This window comes from Bombus pyrosoma, linkage group LG9 (genome assembly GCF_014825855.1).
Source record: "Bombus pyrosoma isolate SC7728 linkage group LG9, ASM1482585v1, whole genome shotgun sequence".
In the NCBI taxonomy this organism is placed as follows: domain Eukaryota; kingdom Metazoa; phylum Arthropoda; class Insecta; order Hymenoptera; family Apidae; genus Bombus; species Bombus pyrosoma.
The window spans coordinates 10523661-10539337 of record NC_057778.1 but is presented as its reverse complement, the minus strand read 5'-3'; the positions used below and the strand labels follow the sequence as shown (position 1 = coordinate 10539337).

The following is a 15677-nucleotide window of genomic DNA, read 5'->3' as shown; positions in this document are numbered from 1 at the left end:
TCGGCTTCTTACAACGGTACCACGAGAAACAACAAGGAATGGAGATTGATATTTCATGTCTTTTCTTTTCACCTCCACGGTTACGATAAATCTTTTGCCGGGAGTTGAGGAATGCTTGATGGATTATAAGCAGGACTATAGGCACTTGGTGAAAGAGATTTGGAGAAATTCGGTTTCTTTGCTATGTTTTTCGCGAACGAACACGAGAAAGATATTTAGCTGGCTGGATTATTCCTGGTAATCCTTTGGAACGCTTATTTTTATACAGAGGAGAATAATTCTTCTGTTTATTTTAAAGTGAAAGGAAATTATAATTACGTTTCAAATTGTTCAAAGTAACGTAAATGCTGATTATCGTAGTAAACGTGGAGAGTATGCATGGTAATTTATTATCCTATTATCACGTGTCGTTCTATTTATAAAATATTCATTTTATTTTATATATTTTATATTGTTGCAGGTATGTTTTAACATCGTAAGCATAATTAAAAAGTTTTTTAATTTACTACATTCCCATTCCTAACTTTCTTTAACCATTCTACGTATAATAATAACTTTCTCATTTTTGTTTCAAAATAATGCGATTTTCCAAGCTGTAAAAGAAACCGTTCAAAATTGAAATTTACAAATTTCTATTATTCAGGCAGCAAAGTCGAGTTCCTTATGACACGATATCTTGCAACACTTATTAATAGATAAAATTTACAACGGCAATTATTCTCCTCTCTCGGCGTTAGTTGTATAATTCAAGGAAAGTCGTTCAACCTGCACGTGAACACGCGTAAATACCTCGCGGCGAATGCAATATCGCGCGACTTTAAGGAACAATATCGGGGTTAAATATTGAAGCATCTGTGTGCCACCTGTGGCGCACATATTCAAGTACGTATTTCCTATAATCGGTTGCTTCACCTGCCCGATATCCAATGCTCGAGAATAACGTTCACGATAAGTTGCCTCGAGAATCGCGAAATTTATGCGTGCAAATTCGAACGTCGCGGAACAGCAAGGTGTTGAGAGAATAAAAATGGTTCTCCAAAAATGTGTTCTAACGCCGTCTAATGGAACACGATGGAAATAATACTTCGGCTATTATAATAGAGAAGCTATTATCGGGCAATCTTAAATCATCCATTCCAGTTTCATCACTCCATAAAAGACTTTTTATCCCCTATTTTTTGTCCCCTGTTTTATCAGTATATTCGATACATTTAAGCTGCCTCTCTTAATCGAACTGCGATATATCCTTTTCCAATAAGTTCGATAGATTCAAGAATTTAATATTCCATGTACATGAACTTTTAGGAAAGGGTATTTGCTCTTTTTATAGCCTTATCGATTCTTAAATTTTCTTGGTAACCTCAAATTGATGTTCGAGGCGAAGTTTATTAAATTTTTGCAAAATATATTTCCGACAAAATAGTGGTCTACCCACAGTCGTACATTCTCAATACCATCTAACCGAATTATGTAGCAATTAAATTAAAATACGTTTGTTAATACGTTGATCGGGTGCCCGTTGAAGAATATGGCAAAGGAATAACTTGTTGGAATGTAAATTCATCTTTTGAGTAAAATCGTCCCATTGAGGGGAAGGAAAATAAACGTGAGCCATCGAACGAGAAGATGAGGATATAGAACCCGATGGAATCGATGTGCTGACATCGGTCTCGTTATCGAACTTTTCTTCGATATCTGACCGAATGTTCCGCTCGAGTATCTCTCATCGGACGTGTGTATGCCACCACCTAATGCGATCGGGCGTGTTTGGCGAACGAATTTATAAATTGACAGGTATAAGCTTCGTCGAACGAACGAGAGAACGAAGAAAAATAAAATCGCGTGCGAAAGAGAGAAATCCAGTTACATATTATATCGATCGCGGGAACTGTAATCCTCTGTGGAAGATTCATGAAATAGAATTACGTTTTAAGCATAATGGCGGTTTAGTACTGACTAATAGCGTCCGATCGATCATTTTGAGGTTAATCGATCGGTTGCTATTAATCGGATATAGTTTGAAGTTATGGTTGATTTAATTGATACTAATATCCGCATTTCGTTGGCCATTGCGTACACTTGTGGCTCAGATAATTATTAATGTTACCGAAGTTTATTAGATTCGACGTTGGCAGTTTTTAAGCCTCCAAAGCGAAATTTCAATCGACGCGAATTTTCTTTTAATATTACGCGACGTAATAAAATACTAAAATATTTCATTTCAATTGGTTCACTTTATACACTGTATAGCGGTGCTCGATTCTTTTTCCTTCAATCTCGGCTGAATTTCGATCAGTGAAAAAGACTTTTAACGTTTTAGGAGAATCTTTACATTTTCTTGAAATTTATTAAGAAACTTGTTAACGATAGTACGACTTTGTAATCTAGAAAAGATATTCTGCAGTGAACAGCGATTCGATGTCGCATAGAAATTGTGTTCGCTTCTCTTTAAGTGTAAATTTAATCGAACGATCCGCTGCACTCTGTGGATTTGGGTTAGCTGAATTTTGTATTTAACGTCAGCGAAAATCTATCCGTCGTTGATCTTCCGCGCAAAATAACACGAATGTCAGAGTATGCTGCATTATAATGAAATTAAAATCGATGTTATATAATAGAACGAATTATCTCAACTATGCTACGAAAATAAACAAATTCGATATATTGCAAGGTATCCAAGTGAAATCGGGCCATGAATTATTAATGAATCATTTTATCTACGTGGCATATACTGTACTGGTTCTTGAATACAATTTAAACCACGACCACGTTAAATAACGATTTTACATTTATCTTAGATTACTCGAAATTTTTCTAGTCATGCTCGTTAAATTCTTCATTAAATACTTTTCAATTCCTGCTGTTCTCAAATTTACAAATTTACCAATTTCTACGTTAAATATTTGACAATATACATACATATGTCTAAGTAATTCGCAACAAATAACCACTAATGGAATGCAAAAATAATGTATATTGGATCATGCACATATATGATGTATTTATAAAAGCTTTCTATTCTAAATATACTTTTGTGAACCACTGTATCTATGTATATAGCTTCTGTGGAATTTATATATAAAAGCACACACTTCTATTAATTCGTAATCGAAACACGACGACGCGAATAGCCAAGTACAGAGATAGCCTTTTTAATAGAATCCTCTGCAGGTTCGTTCGAATTTAATGCGCCATGTATATTTGATGAGTCTATATCAGCGGGAATCCGCTTCAAACGCGGTTCATTCGTAAATGGAACGTGATTTGTCGTGGTGATACGAGGAGATGCGCTTTAAAGTCGAAATTCTCAGATCACTTTCTAATTTATTTCATGAAACGACGATAACCATCAAGCTCCGCAACTCGAATCTAACATCCACGGGTGTAAATTTTGCAAAATTGACTGGCTAGATGGCTGTTTCGTAACATATTTATAACGTACTCGTTATATCTTTATTTCTAAAACGTTCCATTAATTTTTCATTGAAGAATCGATCGATCGATTTCGAATATGTGAGATATCTGGGATATCAATATCTGCAAGCTTTAATAAATTACCAAACTTTATATGAATTTTATATCCGTGCATGATAGTTATTTTAAATTAGATAACAATATATGCCTGTTACCTGCTGTCGAATAAACTCAACGAACCCTTGAAAACTTTCAATTGAATCGTCTCTTCTTTTTCATATATATTTCCCGCTACATTCTATCTTTATTATATTTTCCCAAATACAGCTTGAAAAAAAATGTACAATTAAGAAGCGTGAAAAATTAATTTTTCCACTTTCTTTGAAAGATATTGGAAGTGTTTTAAATCATACGAAAATTACTTTTATTAAATATATGACATTTGGAAGAAATTGTTAAGATTTGAAGCTATTAATTATGATATTAATTAGGTTATTAATTGTGATATTAATTAAGCTATCAATTATATGGTTGAAGATATGACATTGCATATGTGCATTATCAATGTAATAATAATATCTAATAATTTTATTATATAAGGTGGAAGATTTCATCCGCGTGTAATAACGTTCGATTCAATTCTACCTGTTAATATTAATTAATGATCACTACATTGCCGAAATTAGACGAGGCGAGTTAATATTAAAGCCGTTTAATTCAATATACGTTTCCGGTGTACTGCTTCAGCGAAATGATCATCCTTAATTAAATTCGCTGTTCGAACATTGATTTAAAGTATTATCATTATCATCAAGATATTTCGTTTGGCAATATAATACGAAAATTATCATTGTTACTTTCGACTCCATTTGTTTCATAATCGTTTTATCGTCTCGTAAAGTCCGTGCTCTTTAAAATTGCATGCAAGCGATATTGAAAAGTCATACGTTTCGTCTATTATCCGATTTTAAAATTAGATTGATGATAACCAGAATGTTGCTTTAAATACTTGGGAAATTGGGTGAAAAATACATCTGTTATTCTGTGTTAACACAAACAATCTTTGGCTCCGAATTATTTCGATATTTATTATTAATCACAAACTTGAAACGCGTCAGTATAAATGAAGATCGCTTTCTATCTTTTACAGGAGAACAACTGTAAAATTCGATACACTGTTAACTAGTATCATTGTTTTTTATTTGTTGCTCTCTTTTAACGATTAAATATATGTTCTTTTATTCACCTATCGCTGAATATTGTCAAAATATCGATTGCCACAACGTTGATTATTCCATTGGTATCGTACAAAACTTCTTGGATTTACTGCACGTTTTTAAAAGGTAAAATATTTTTGCACATAACAGGCCATTCTTCTTTTCAACAAATTGCAAGTCATATAAATCCATTAAGGACGAAACAATGAAATAACAGGTAGAAAATGTAACATTACTGAGAAACGGAATAATTGAAACCATCGAGCGATATCAAAATCGCGAGCTCGACGAATCTAAACTTCGTCTGAAATCGTGTCACGTGTCTTTTCGGACGTTGTACAAATAAAACCGCAAGCATAACCAAGTGAAGGATTTCCACGATTATAAATTCGTTAATTGGAGTATTAAAAATAAAAAATACTCGAACGTTGGACCAAGTGTCATCATGAATATGCAAGTTCCATCAGGAAGTTCTTGCTTTCCTTAGAAACTTCGTTCTGAAAATCGTCTCGTTTCGCCTCTTCCTTCCTATCCTCAAACCTTACGGTACCCGCATTCGAAGCTGTCAAGTGTTAGAGGGTCGACGACCCACTGTCTGACGTCCATCGGTTCTCTTATTAAAGTTATGCTTTTCGAAATTTCTTGCCGCGAAATCGTCGTCCTGGACAGGATTTGCCAGGAAGTTGGTCAGCTTTTCGGCCTGTCTCGTCCAATTCAATTAACTCGTTCGCTAGGAAAGCAAGTTTTGCAGCCTCGTAAAACGTTTTGACACTTGAAACTCCCCTGGCCTGCTTGTAGTTCGAACATGTATTTTGGCTATTTCTGGGGATACCAAAAGAAGTAGACGGATGTTTTTCAAAGCTCGATATATCGCAGAATATCACAGCGTATCCTAGAATTTTATGCGTTTCGAGGATTCTCTATCAGTTTTTCATCATTAGAATCTTCTTGATATTTCTTTCGATATTTTTTTTACAGAGAAATATTGAATTTCCCTGAATTTTAGAGTCCCATCACTTCAGTGAATGTTCGCCGCTGGATACACATTCGATGTTTTTACAATCGTCGATAATAGAGGAATCAATTATTTATATCGTTGAATTCTCGCAGATGAGATGGATAAAGTTTTAGATGTACAGTTTTGTCGAAGACACGTAATGTTAATTAAAATATGACGCATCAAATTTGCTATATCTCGATCACAGTAAAGCGAGGCTGGTTACGATTGTACGAAAGAATCTTCAAATGCTCGTTACTTTTACTTAGCAACTTTTTACTCCGTCTTTCTTAATGTTTCGACATTTAAAATATTTGTATCAACGACACGTTGTCTGTTCTCTCAACTCGGTTCACATAACTTTTCCGAAAGTCGTATTTAATGGCAAATTACCATAAGAACTTGTGACGTCTACGCGACGAGATTCTAAAAGCTGAAGAATAACCGTGGTACAACTGATACAGTTGGTGCAGCGAGGCTAGTGGTCTTGAGAAGACAACATTTTCGGAGCTATACGAGTCTTATCGTTAGTGTTGAGCGATTGAAAGCGGACCACAGTTATCGTTGCGCTTCTCAAAAGGCAGACAATGGTCAGAGGCGGCCTTTTTGCCGCTCTATGGTAATTTCAGGATGGATAGAACGCGCTGCGAGAGACAGACCAACCTCTGCGATATCGGAAACTGCACGCCGCTTGGAAATATTTTGCCAGGAATTATTTACATTTCAAACTAGAGGGGCCGGCTCCGATGGGAAATAATCCTCTTTTTTCTTTTTTCTTTTTTTTTATCCCTTTATCGTTCGTCAGGCCACGAGATGAAGGATTGCAGAGGTATTTCATTGAGATTTGATCGCGATGCACGTGCGCCTACGACGAGTCGATGGAAACTTGTAGGTTTTGTTCCATGTACACGTCTGTTCGTGACTATCAGAACATCTAGAGAAAAACGAGGTAAACCTGATAAATTATTAAACCTCGTTTGAAATATTAGCCTGTAAAGGTCTCGTACGTGTCTTTTACAGCAGAACAATTTAAAAATCCATTTTACCTATCAACTTTATATTGCCGCAATTTCTCTCGTTTTATATGATCATAGAATTAATCGTGTGTATTTTGAAAGGAAATTGGACAATCAACGAAAATAGATTTCTCGTGAATTTCTCGTATGAAATTCCTCCTCGTATGAAATCCTGATTGATGCAGGATGTTCGATTCGAAAATAAGAGGTCAAAGAAAATTGCGACTGTAGTCGCATAACAATCAACGATTGATCAACTATGACGTTTTGCGCAAGGACAACCGGATTTCTTGATACTTATGAATAGGTTTGTATGGTGCACGAACGTTTTATCTCTTTTTCCCGCGAGATTTTCGAAGAAGAATTTTCCTTCGGTAAAGAAACTTCCTTCCACTTACCTTTTTCTTCTTCTCCTATATTTTGTTTAGTTTGAACATCCCGTAATTGCAACGGAATTAATCATACATGATTTACTCGCGGAGATTTTTTCTTTTTCGTGAGCTGCACAAATTTACCTAAGTGAAACTCGAGTAAATCTAAATTTACGAAAGCGAAGCGGAACTCATTAGAACTCCTCCTAAACTTGCCTCCCATTAACCCCACGATTACCAAGATGGAACGCACGACATATATTTACTAAAATAGCCTCGAATCTTTCTTAATTAGAGAACAGATAACGAACCAACCGAATACTTCTATTATGTCCACACACGAATATATTTTCTGCAAATATTTCAAAGAGATACGCGGCATATTGTAAGGACAATAGAAATTCATCAAATTCTAACAGGACATATGTATGTACATTTGCATTACAAGCAGTTGAGGAATACTTGCAAAAATGTATAACAAAATTATTAACATTTTCTAGTTGCTTTTTTAAAATAACACCCCGTGTTATTTTAAAGCAAATTAATCATACAGTATAATATTGTTGATTTCAAAATAAATAAATTTCACGTGAATTGTGAAAACAAAATGCTTCTGTATACTTGTGAGCGATGTAAGATGAAGTAAAAACTAGAAAGAGAAATAAAAGCAATTGTTAAGAGTCCAGAAGAAGACATAGTTTCGCGACATATTCGCGGATAAGTCGGCCGGTAAAATAGCAGATAATCGTTAGAATAGAGAAGGTACCGTGGCAGGGGGGTGGGGTTGCAACCCTCGAGTGGTCAGAAAATTGGCACGCATCGCTCGTTTAACCATGAAAATTAAAGATTTCCAGCCACGATAACATCGTATCCCGATCGCTCGGCTAAAGGGCAATTACCGGGCGCGTAAGTCGACCGAAGAGATTTCAGATATTCGCGTGGGATATCCCTTAACGACGGCCATTATAGGATCGTTAGAAAATTATCTATTAAGCGTCAACGAGAAGAAAGTTGCTGCGTTTTCATCAACCAATTACGAACGATGAATCTCAATTTCCTGACCGGCGATTTTATAGGTGTATTAGGTGTTAAGTATTCGACCTGGAGGGTCTCCATAAAATTGTTATGGGCTTTTCGTCAGAGTTCCGCTGAGAGCTGAATTTTTGCCGATCGTAAAATTGCGGTCACCAAAGTCGATCGCCATTTCGTAATCTCCGGTTCTCGTTATTTTTATGGAATTTCTATCTTGGATTATTCTAGTTCAGAATTTTTATACTTTCTTCGTGACGTTCAGCAATTTCGGTCTTCTAATTGAGTATGTAATCGACACGCTTTATAGTATTATTGCTTGGGCTCGTAGGTGTCCGGCAAGTTATTCTAAACTTATAGTTTATTAAAACGATGTGCGCAATTTTTAACACACTTCCTATTATTCTTTATATTTAGTCAACGAATCAACAGGAATTTCAAAGTCGGACAAATTTCTCAAAAATGTAGAACGAAACCGTCACTCACCGCTCAGGTAGAATTGGCTGCTGCTGTTGTATAAATTCGTCACGATTGGCTTGATATTATCGAAGGTCAAGGTCTTCAGCGAATTATCCCTCAAGTCCAGCACGTAAACTCCCGGTGCACCGGCCAGGAAATCCGGTTCCAGGGTGACCAACTTGTTATCACTGAGCTTCAACTTCTTCAAATTCCTCATTCCGTCCAACGCCTTCTCCGAAATATACTCAATCTCATTTTGATCGAGGTCCAGCTGTCTTAACGAGGGCATCTCGATGAACGTTCTATCGCCAATCATGGCGATCAAATTGTTACGCATGTCCAGCTTGAGCAGACTTCTCAAACCGTGGAAGCTGTCCGCGGTGATGACTTTGATCTGATTGTCGACCAGCTGCAGTTCTTCTAGAGTAGTCAGATGCTTGAACGCCTTGTCATGCAACGTGCTGATGTTGTTCCCGTTCAGGGAGAGTATCTTCAGCGATGGTAGATTGACGAACGTGTCTCTGGAAATTGAACGAGCACAATTAACAACTTCTTAAAATAATCAATTCGAAAAGTCCTAAATAATCGGTTCGTTTCTATGCAAATTACCCGAAAGGGTAATTTCAACATTTTGACTGGGTCTGGAATGAAGCAGCCATCGTATCGCTAGGGTTGAACGAAGACGACAAGACTAGCTGCGAGAATGATGGAAGAGACAGAGGTTCCGGGAAGAAGTTGCACGAGCAGGATGCTTTATGACCGTGTTAATGGCGCCGCGCATCACGAACGACATACTTGGTGTATCGAATCGATGTGGGAGCTTCGACGTTGATAGGGATGCACTCCTTAAGGAACTGTTGTGTTGTTTCAAGAAGGATGAGGTTGCTGACTTTCGACGGTTGTGCTTTAAAGTTGCTGCTGTGGCTCGGTTCGAATGATTCCGAGTGGTTTTTTGGAGAAAGTTTTTGGAGAAAGATGATGCGTGATTCGCATTGGATTAAACGCAGCAGATACGTAGTGCTACGTAGAGTAAAAAATGGAATTTAATATGTTTGTATTTTAATGTTTAATATTTTTTTATTTTTAACTATAGGGCAATTCGGAGAATCGATGTGATAGAAGTGCCGAGGGAAATAACAGGAGAAAGAATTCCGTAAAATAGTAGGGCAAGTGGTAGAAGAGATACAATAGCGAATACTGTTCCACATACTGGATAGAATAAAGCAGAAAGCATTTTTCAAAGCTTATAAGTTTCAGGAAGAATATTACACGGAAAAATAATCTATTTTGTGAAATAACGACTTTACAATAGTAATTGTAGTTATCCATAAATAAGGTATATGAATTATTTTTACGTCATGAATTATATTCTTACGAAGTTTCATAGATAGATAAAAGAAGTGAATCACGTTGAAATTTTGTACGGGCACGTCGCGATTTCTAAAATATTTGTCAATAAGAAGTACTATGCTTTTTATCGAAATATATAAATTGTATCTTTAACGGGAGTGATATTGAACGTAAAGAAAGAATATACGTAATGCTCCTACAGGAATATAAATCTATTACTACAGCTATTCGGTCCATATCTTTCCTTGAAGCAGCAGTAAAGTCACGAATGCTTCGTGTATCGGCACATAAAACGCGATCCTCATTATTAAGCATCTCGTAAACTATTACGTATAGAACCAACTCGATACGGGTCAAACGTCTCCATTCTACAAAATTCGTTCGATAAATATACAGCAAAATGGTAGAAATTTTTCAGTCGTTCCTTCGAAAATAAAAATCTAATCACATCGTAATTTCCAATTCCTATCTTGCCTCACATCGATCCTGAGAGAATTTAAAACGTACAGATTATTTACTTCTACGCTCTTTATCAGCCTATAAAATTCACGTAGATTTACATAAATTTGTTCCTCCCTTTATATAGAAAAATACAATCACGCGGTGATGTGTAACCCCTAGCTTATCTCAGGCCAATCTTAAGAAGGCTAAAAAGTGATCTGAAATCAATTTAAAACACGTCACTCACCGCGAGATAAAAAATCAATCAACCTAAGTACTTCTAAAACACTCTTGAAACACTTCCAACGATTAATCCTACCCTTCGATCAATTAAACCCGCATATTCTCCGCTTCGGTACCTTTCAACCCTTCGGAATATTCTCGAGAAATCTACACAGAGGCAGGATACTCCCCCATCGAGCAATCTTTTGTCGTCTATCCGCGTTTACCCTAAGCGACCGCGTTTAGACGAAAGTCGAGCGATCGAGATTCCCCGCCTTATTGTCCGCGTTTCTATCGCGTGACTGCATTCATATCGAGCGTCAACGATTATTTATGATGTTACAGGGCGCGGCGCGATGCAGAGATTGCAAGTACTCGCGCGATCACGCGCGCGACACCCTCAGACTTTTCGTCGATAACGAGCCGCCAGTTGCAACTTTCGACGCCTGATAATGCGTTCGGTATGCACCCCAAGTCGCGTTTTGCACGCCAGATAGGAAATCATAATGCATATACCGTTACGAATGCTGGCAACGTTGTTCGCTTTCTAGATTTCTCATTCGTTTAATCGGAATCTTGAAAGTACGACAAGTATGACAATATATGGACCTTGGCCATCGAATTAAGACTACGCTTGTTTAATTACAGCGTGTGTACGCGTAAACTTTATCAGATAAATGGAAAATCGTCGTTGTTTGTCCAAATATTGCAATTTCATTTATTTAAATAATTACGTAGAATGTAATTAAAAAGCATACTTTTTCCAATTACGGTATGTTCTGTACACACGCGCAATGTGTCACGTAAATTGTCGTTGGTTGTTCAAATATAGCGATTTAATTAATTGAACTCGTAATTACTGTAATTTATTATATCGCAAAATATGTTCGAAACATTCGATTACGTTGACAATAAAGTTAGGGTAGGTAGATTTGAGTAGAATCTGTTTCTAGCGTACTACCCGGTATGTACAAACAGAATTTTGTTTTGCTTTCACATCAGTCATATTTGCGTTCCATTAATTTCATCGGCAAGCTAAACTTGGATTGTTTGATTCAATTGTTTATTAACGACTTCGATAAGTTTGCTCTGATCACGTTAATGTGGTTGGCACACACGAATGCAGCTGTGTTAACCGGTTAACCGGTTAACTGTGTTTTATCGATTAACTCTTAATTGCCAGGTGCACTTTATAAACTCTGTTCACTTTGTCGTGTAAATGTAATTGATCAATTCGCGTACTACACATTGCTCGACTTAATCTCTGTTATTAACTTGTCATTAAGTTATTTCATTAAGAACAACTTTAACTTTAATCGAAAGCTATGAGTATCACGGGTACAATTTTTAACTTGTTAACTTACACACATAGAAGAGAAAATGCAGCGAAGAGAACTCTGAAGCGTATAAGTGAAACGGGTCGAGATTTAGTCAGACATTGTGTTCCTATCTTCTAATAAATATTCTATTTGAAGCTTTGTTCATCAACTAATCACATGTATTTTATTTCATGAATTTATATCATTTTAAACAATACATAGTATAATTTGTCCAAATTTATCAAAGAATATATTGCCTGCTAATATCTATGCTAATATCTGTTATATTATCTTTCATAACTTAATGTATTTAATTAATGGACACTGAAAATATCTCTAGCGTTGAATTACGTGTTCTATGTTATAAAATATATCGTATAAAATTTATCTATGAATTAAACGAACAAAAAGTAAAAAAAAAAAAGGACGAAATACATATTTAATGACTCGTTCTTTGTCACTTTTAATGTATCGTTGCGGAATTAAATACTTCATAATTCTTCGTCGCTTCCATCATACTTTAACACTTCACCGTACAGCCCCCAAGGGATGAACAAGATAATAATTTAATCTAACAAACTACCACAACCCTCTATCCGTTTGCGACAATCAACTACTTTGCTCGGTTATTCATTTTTACCCCATCAATTACCACGGGAAAAACGAACGATTACAGACGTACATATATCGCTTTGCCATCTTTATAAAGCATTTTGATAAGAAGAAAATATTAGATTGTAATTAGATTACGAATACGTTAGAAAAATATTTAAAAATATTAAGTAAATATTATATTATTATTATATTAATGTAGTATCCGAGAAAGGGGCCTAGGAAATATCTAGCGAATCATAAACAATGTCCAGAGAGCCGAGGCGCCGATGGGCCCATCAATGTGTCGTCGGTCCTTCAAGTGAATAGTTTCGTGGAAAAGGTCTACGTGGCTTTGGCCACGAGCGGTCGCGGAACACGTGTGTGGTGGGTCTACGGGAAGACAAAAGACATGAGAGAACAGTGCAGTTTTAGTTGAGAAGTCGAAGACTGTGAATCGAGAAGTCAGATAGTGCGAGTTGCGTTGTCGAGAGAGTGTGGTCCGCGTGAGAGAGAACGTTGGATCCGTTGTGTCGAGAGTTGTATGGATTGTAGCGTGTTATTGCGATTAGTTCATATTAAACTACCATCGTTTTCCTGTCTATATCTGTACAATCCATTCACTGTAAATAAATCACAAATATCAGGATATAATAACAATATATTCCATTAACGACACTACATTAATATAAAGCAAAGACTTTAGGTTGAATAAATAATTTAGATAGGATAAATAAATTGCATATATGAAAGACGTAAGTAACGATGAAAATTAAATTAGAAATTGATGAACAGAATATTCCTTAGGACGAGGACAAAAATCAGGATGGTGGAGTATTTCGATCGGCCCAGTAACGATCTAACGAATCTCTCGAAAATAATTTTATAATTTATAACTCTACCAATGAATAATCAACTATCAAATTATTTTTAAATTTTCCTGAACGCGATAGCGTATATTTAATCACACGTTATACGTAGTCAGTAATCGCCTAATCGTCAATTAATGAAGCGAACACATCGCGTACACCGTATTTCGAGACATTCTAACGCGAGGAGTCGATTCGATTTGCTAGAGGAGTCCTGTGATTCTCCGAAACGCGAATTCTCGGCGCATCGCGAAATTCCACGGCAATTTATGCAGTCGGCTCGTAAAACGCTGCCTTCGAGGAAGACATTTTCACTTTACTCGAGCTCAGACTCCGTAATAGAGCGTAATTGAACGAATCAGTCAGAATTACAAAGGGTGAGGAAAGGGGATATTCGAACATCATCGAACGACGTTTATGTGTGGTAAATTGCGATTCTTGTTTAACCAATTCAGGTAACTCTTTAACTAACAGCGGAGTAACCTCGAATTATTAAAGTTATTTCAATTATAGTAACTTTTACTATTTATCAGGAATATTTTTGCAAATGTGAATTTTGATAATCGTCTAGCCGGAATTATTGAAATTATTTCTTATTAAGTACTATTTGAGTACTATAGGTTATCGGCAGACTCTGAATTCTTATGCATTTATGGAAGATTCAAAGGGGATTTAAATAGAAAAATGCAAAGAATAATGCAGTTAATATGAAAAAATATGTGGAATATTCAAAGTATAGTATCTTTTGTAATATTTTGTAAGCGAAACAAACGCCTGTCTAGTGTCTACTATTTCAGTTGTATTCGTAAAAATATGAATTATAAGATAAAGTAGTCTAATTGTCGGTGCTTTCTCAAAGAAAAAAGGGGTCTAGCTAATCTCCAATTACCAACATTATTCCTCGGTAGCCATTTATCTGCGATAACTGCGATCATTTATCACAGATATTTTCTCAAATATAAAACTATTAAAATTACTTCTCAATGACTGCCATTAACTCGCGCTATTCTAAAAAAATTCCTACTCGAAACATGCCAAATATAAATGCGCGAAGAAATTTAAAACAGAGCGTAACAAAATAAAGAGCGATCCTACCTATTGATCTCGGTGATCCGGTTCGAGTTCAGAAAGATCGCCGTTAGATTCTTCAAGTTCTCAAACGCGTGCGTCCTCAGCGTCGAAATGGAATTCGTGCTCAAATCGATTTCCGTGATCGTAGGAAGGTTCGAGAACGCGGATTCCTTCAGCTCCTCGATGCTGGCATCTTGGAACGTGATCTTCTGCAAGTTCTTCAGCTGTCTCAGCAGTTGAACCGGTATGTATTCCAATCCGTTTGGCGTTCGAACCACGAACTTTAGCTTCTGTAAGTAGATCTGCGAGGTGAAGTAATTCCACGTTGGATCGTTAATGCTGAACGGGCTCAACACGACGCAAGTGGCTTCCGTGGCGTTTCTTATGGTATTGTTATCGCAGTAGCAGTACATAGGAGCCTGTATGCCTTCGATCGCGCAGATGTTCACTTCTTTCGTCTCTTTGGCGACCTTCTTCTTGCCCCGTGACCTCGTCGAGGCTGACAGGCTCGAAGGAAACATCGAGGTCAGAAACAGCAGCTGAAGAAAGATCCAGGATAATTGTTTCATCTTGATCGTCGCTCTACAACGAATCTGGAAGCAGAGAAGTTACTTGTTGGAAATTATTTCTGGCTATGATCGATCGATTATGTATGGATTATCGATAGAGATATGGAGGTTGTGTCGCTGGCATATTAACGATAATAGAATTATTAAGCGCTGATGAAATATACAGCGGAAGATACATGGGATGCTTTGTGTTGTCGTTGGACACGGTACACATCGCGCTTTCGGATTAATTACTGCGGATATCGGCGATTGGATTCTGTAAATGGAACGGCGTAAAATGTAGATTCTAGAAATTTGATAGTGCGATTAATCGATTATTGTGTTGTAATAGAGTAATCTATGATTGGATCGTTCGTTGCTGCGATTTTTATAACAACAGCGAACTACAATTTCGATCAAATTCCGAAACTTTGTGAATTCCTATGTGCATGGAAAAAGAGTATGTAACTTTCTGTGGCTCGTTTTATTATCGTTGTTGTGATCAATTTTTGTACGGTTAATTATATTATTCTTTTAGTCTTTAGATTCTTTATCTATCGCTAGATCATCAAAATCCTTTATATAAATTTCTTCCATTCTCGTACGACGATTCACCCTATTCCTTCGTATCTTGCTCAAACGACACGTTATCGCCCTAACAGTGAACGCGATCATGCTTCATCGGCCCAGAAAGATCTAGTCGAGAGCCAACGAAACAAAGGGGGAATAGGTTAGGACCGTAGAAAGTGGAAAGAAAAAAGTA

The 15677-nt window shown here is 36.6% G+C and overlaps 1 protein-coding gene across 4 annotated transcripts in view; it reads right to left on the bottom strand.

The window, feature by feature from the left end:
• Positions 1–15677, bottom strand: part of LOC122571077 (connectin-like) — a 348033-nt gene that overhangs the window by 117762 nt on the left and 214594 nt on the right. For all 4 annotated transcript variants that reach the window (XM_043734336.1, XM_043734335.1, XM_043734338.1 and 1 more), the window contains 2 exons: positions 14391–14959; positions 8531–9024 (listed from right to left, as the gene is read on the bottom strand). In XM_043734336.1, coding sequence (XP_043590271.1) covers positions 8531–9024; positions 14391–14935 — 1039 coding nt within the window. In that variant the 5' untranslated portion in view covers positions 14936–14959. The remainder of the gene's footprint in view (positions 1–8530; positions 9025–14390; positions 14960–15677) is intronic.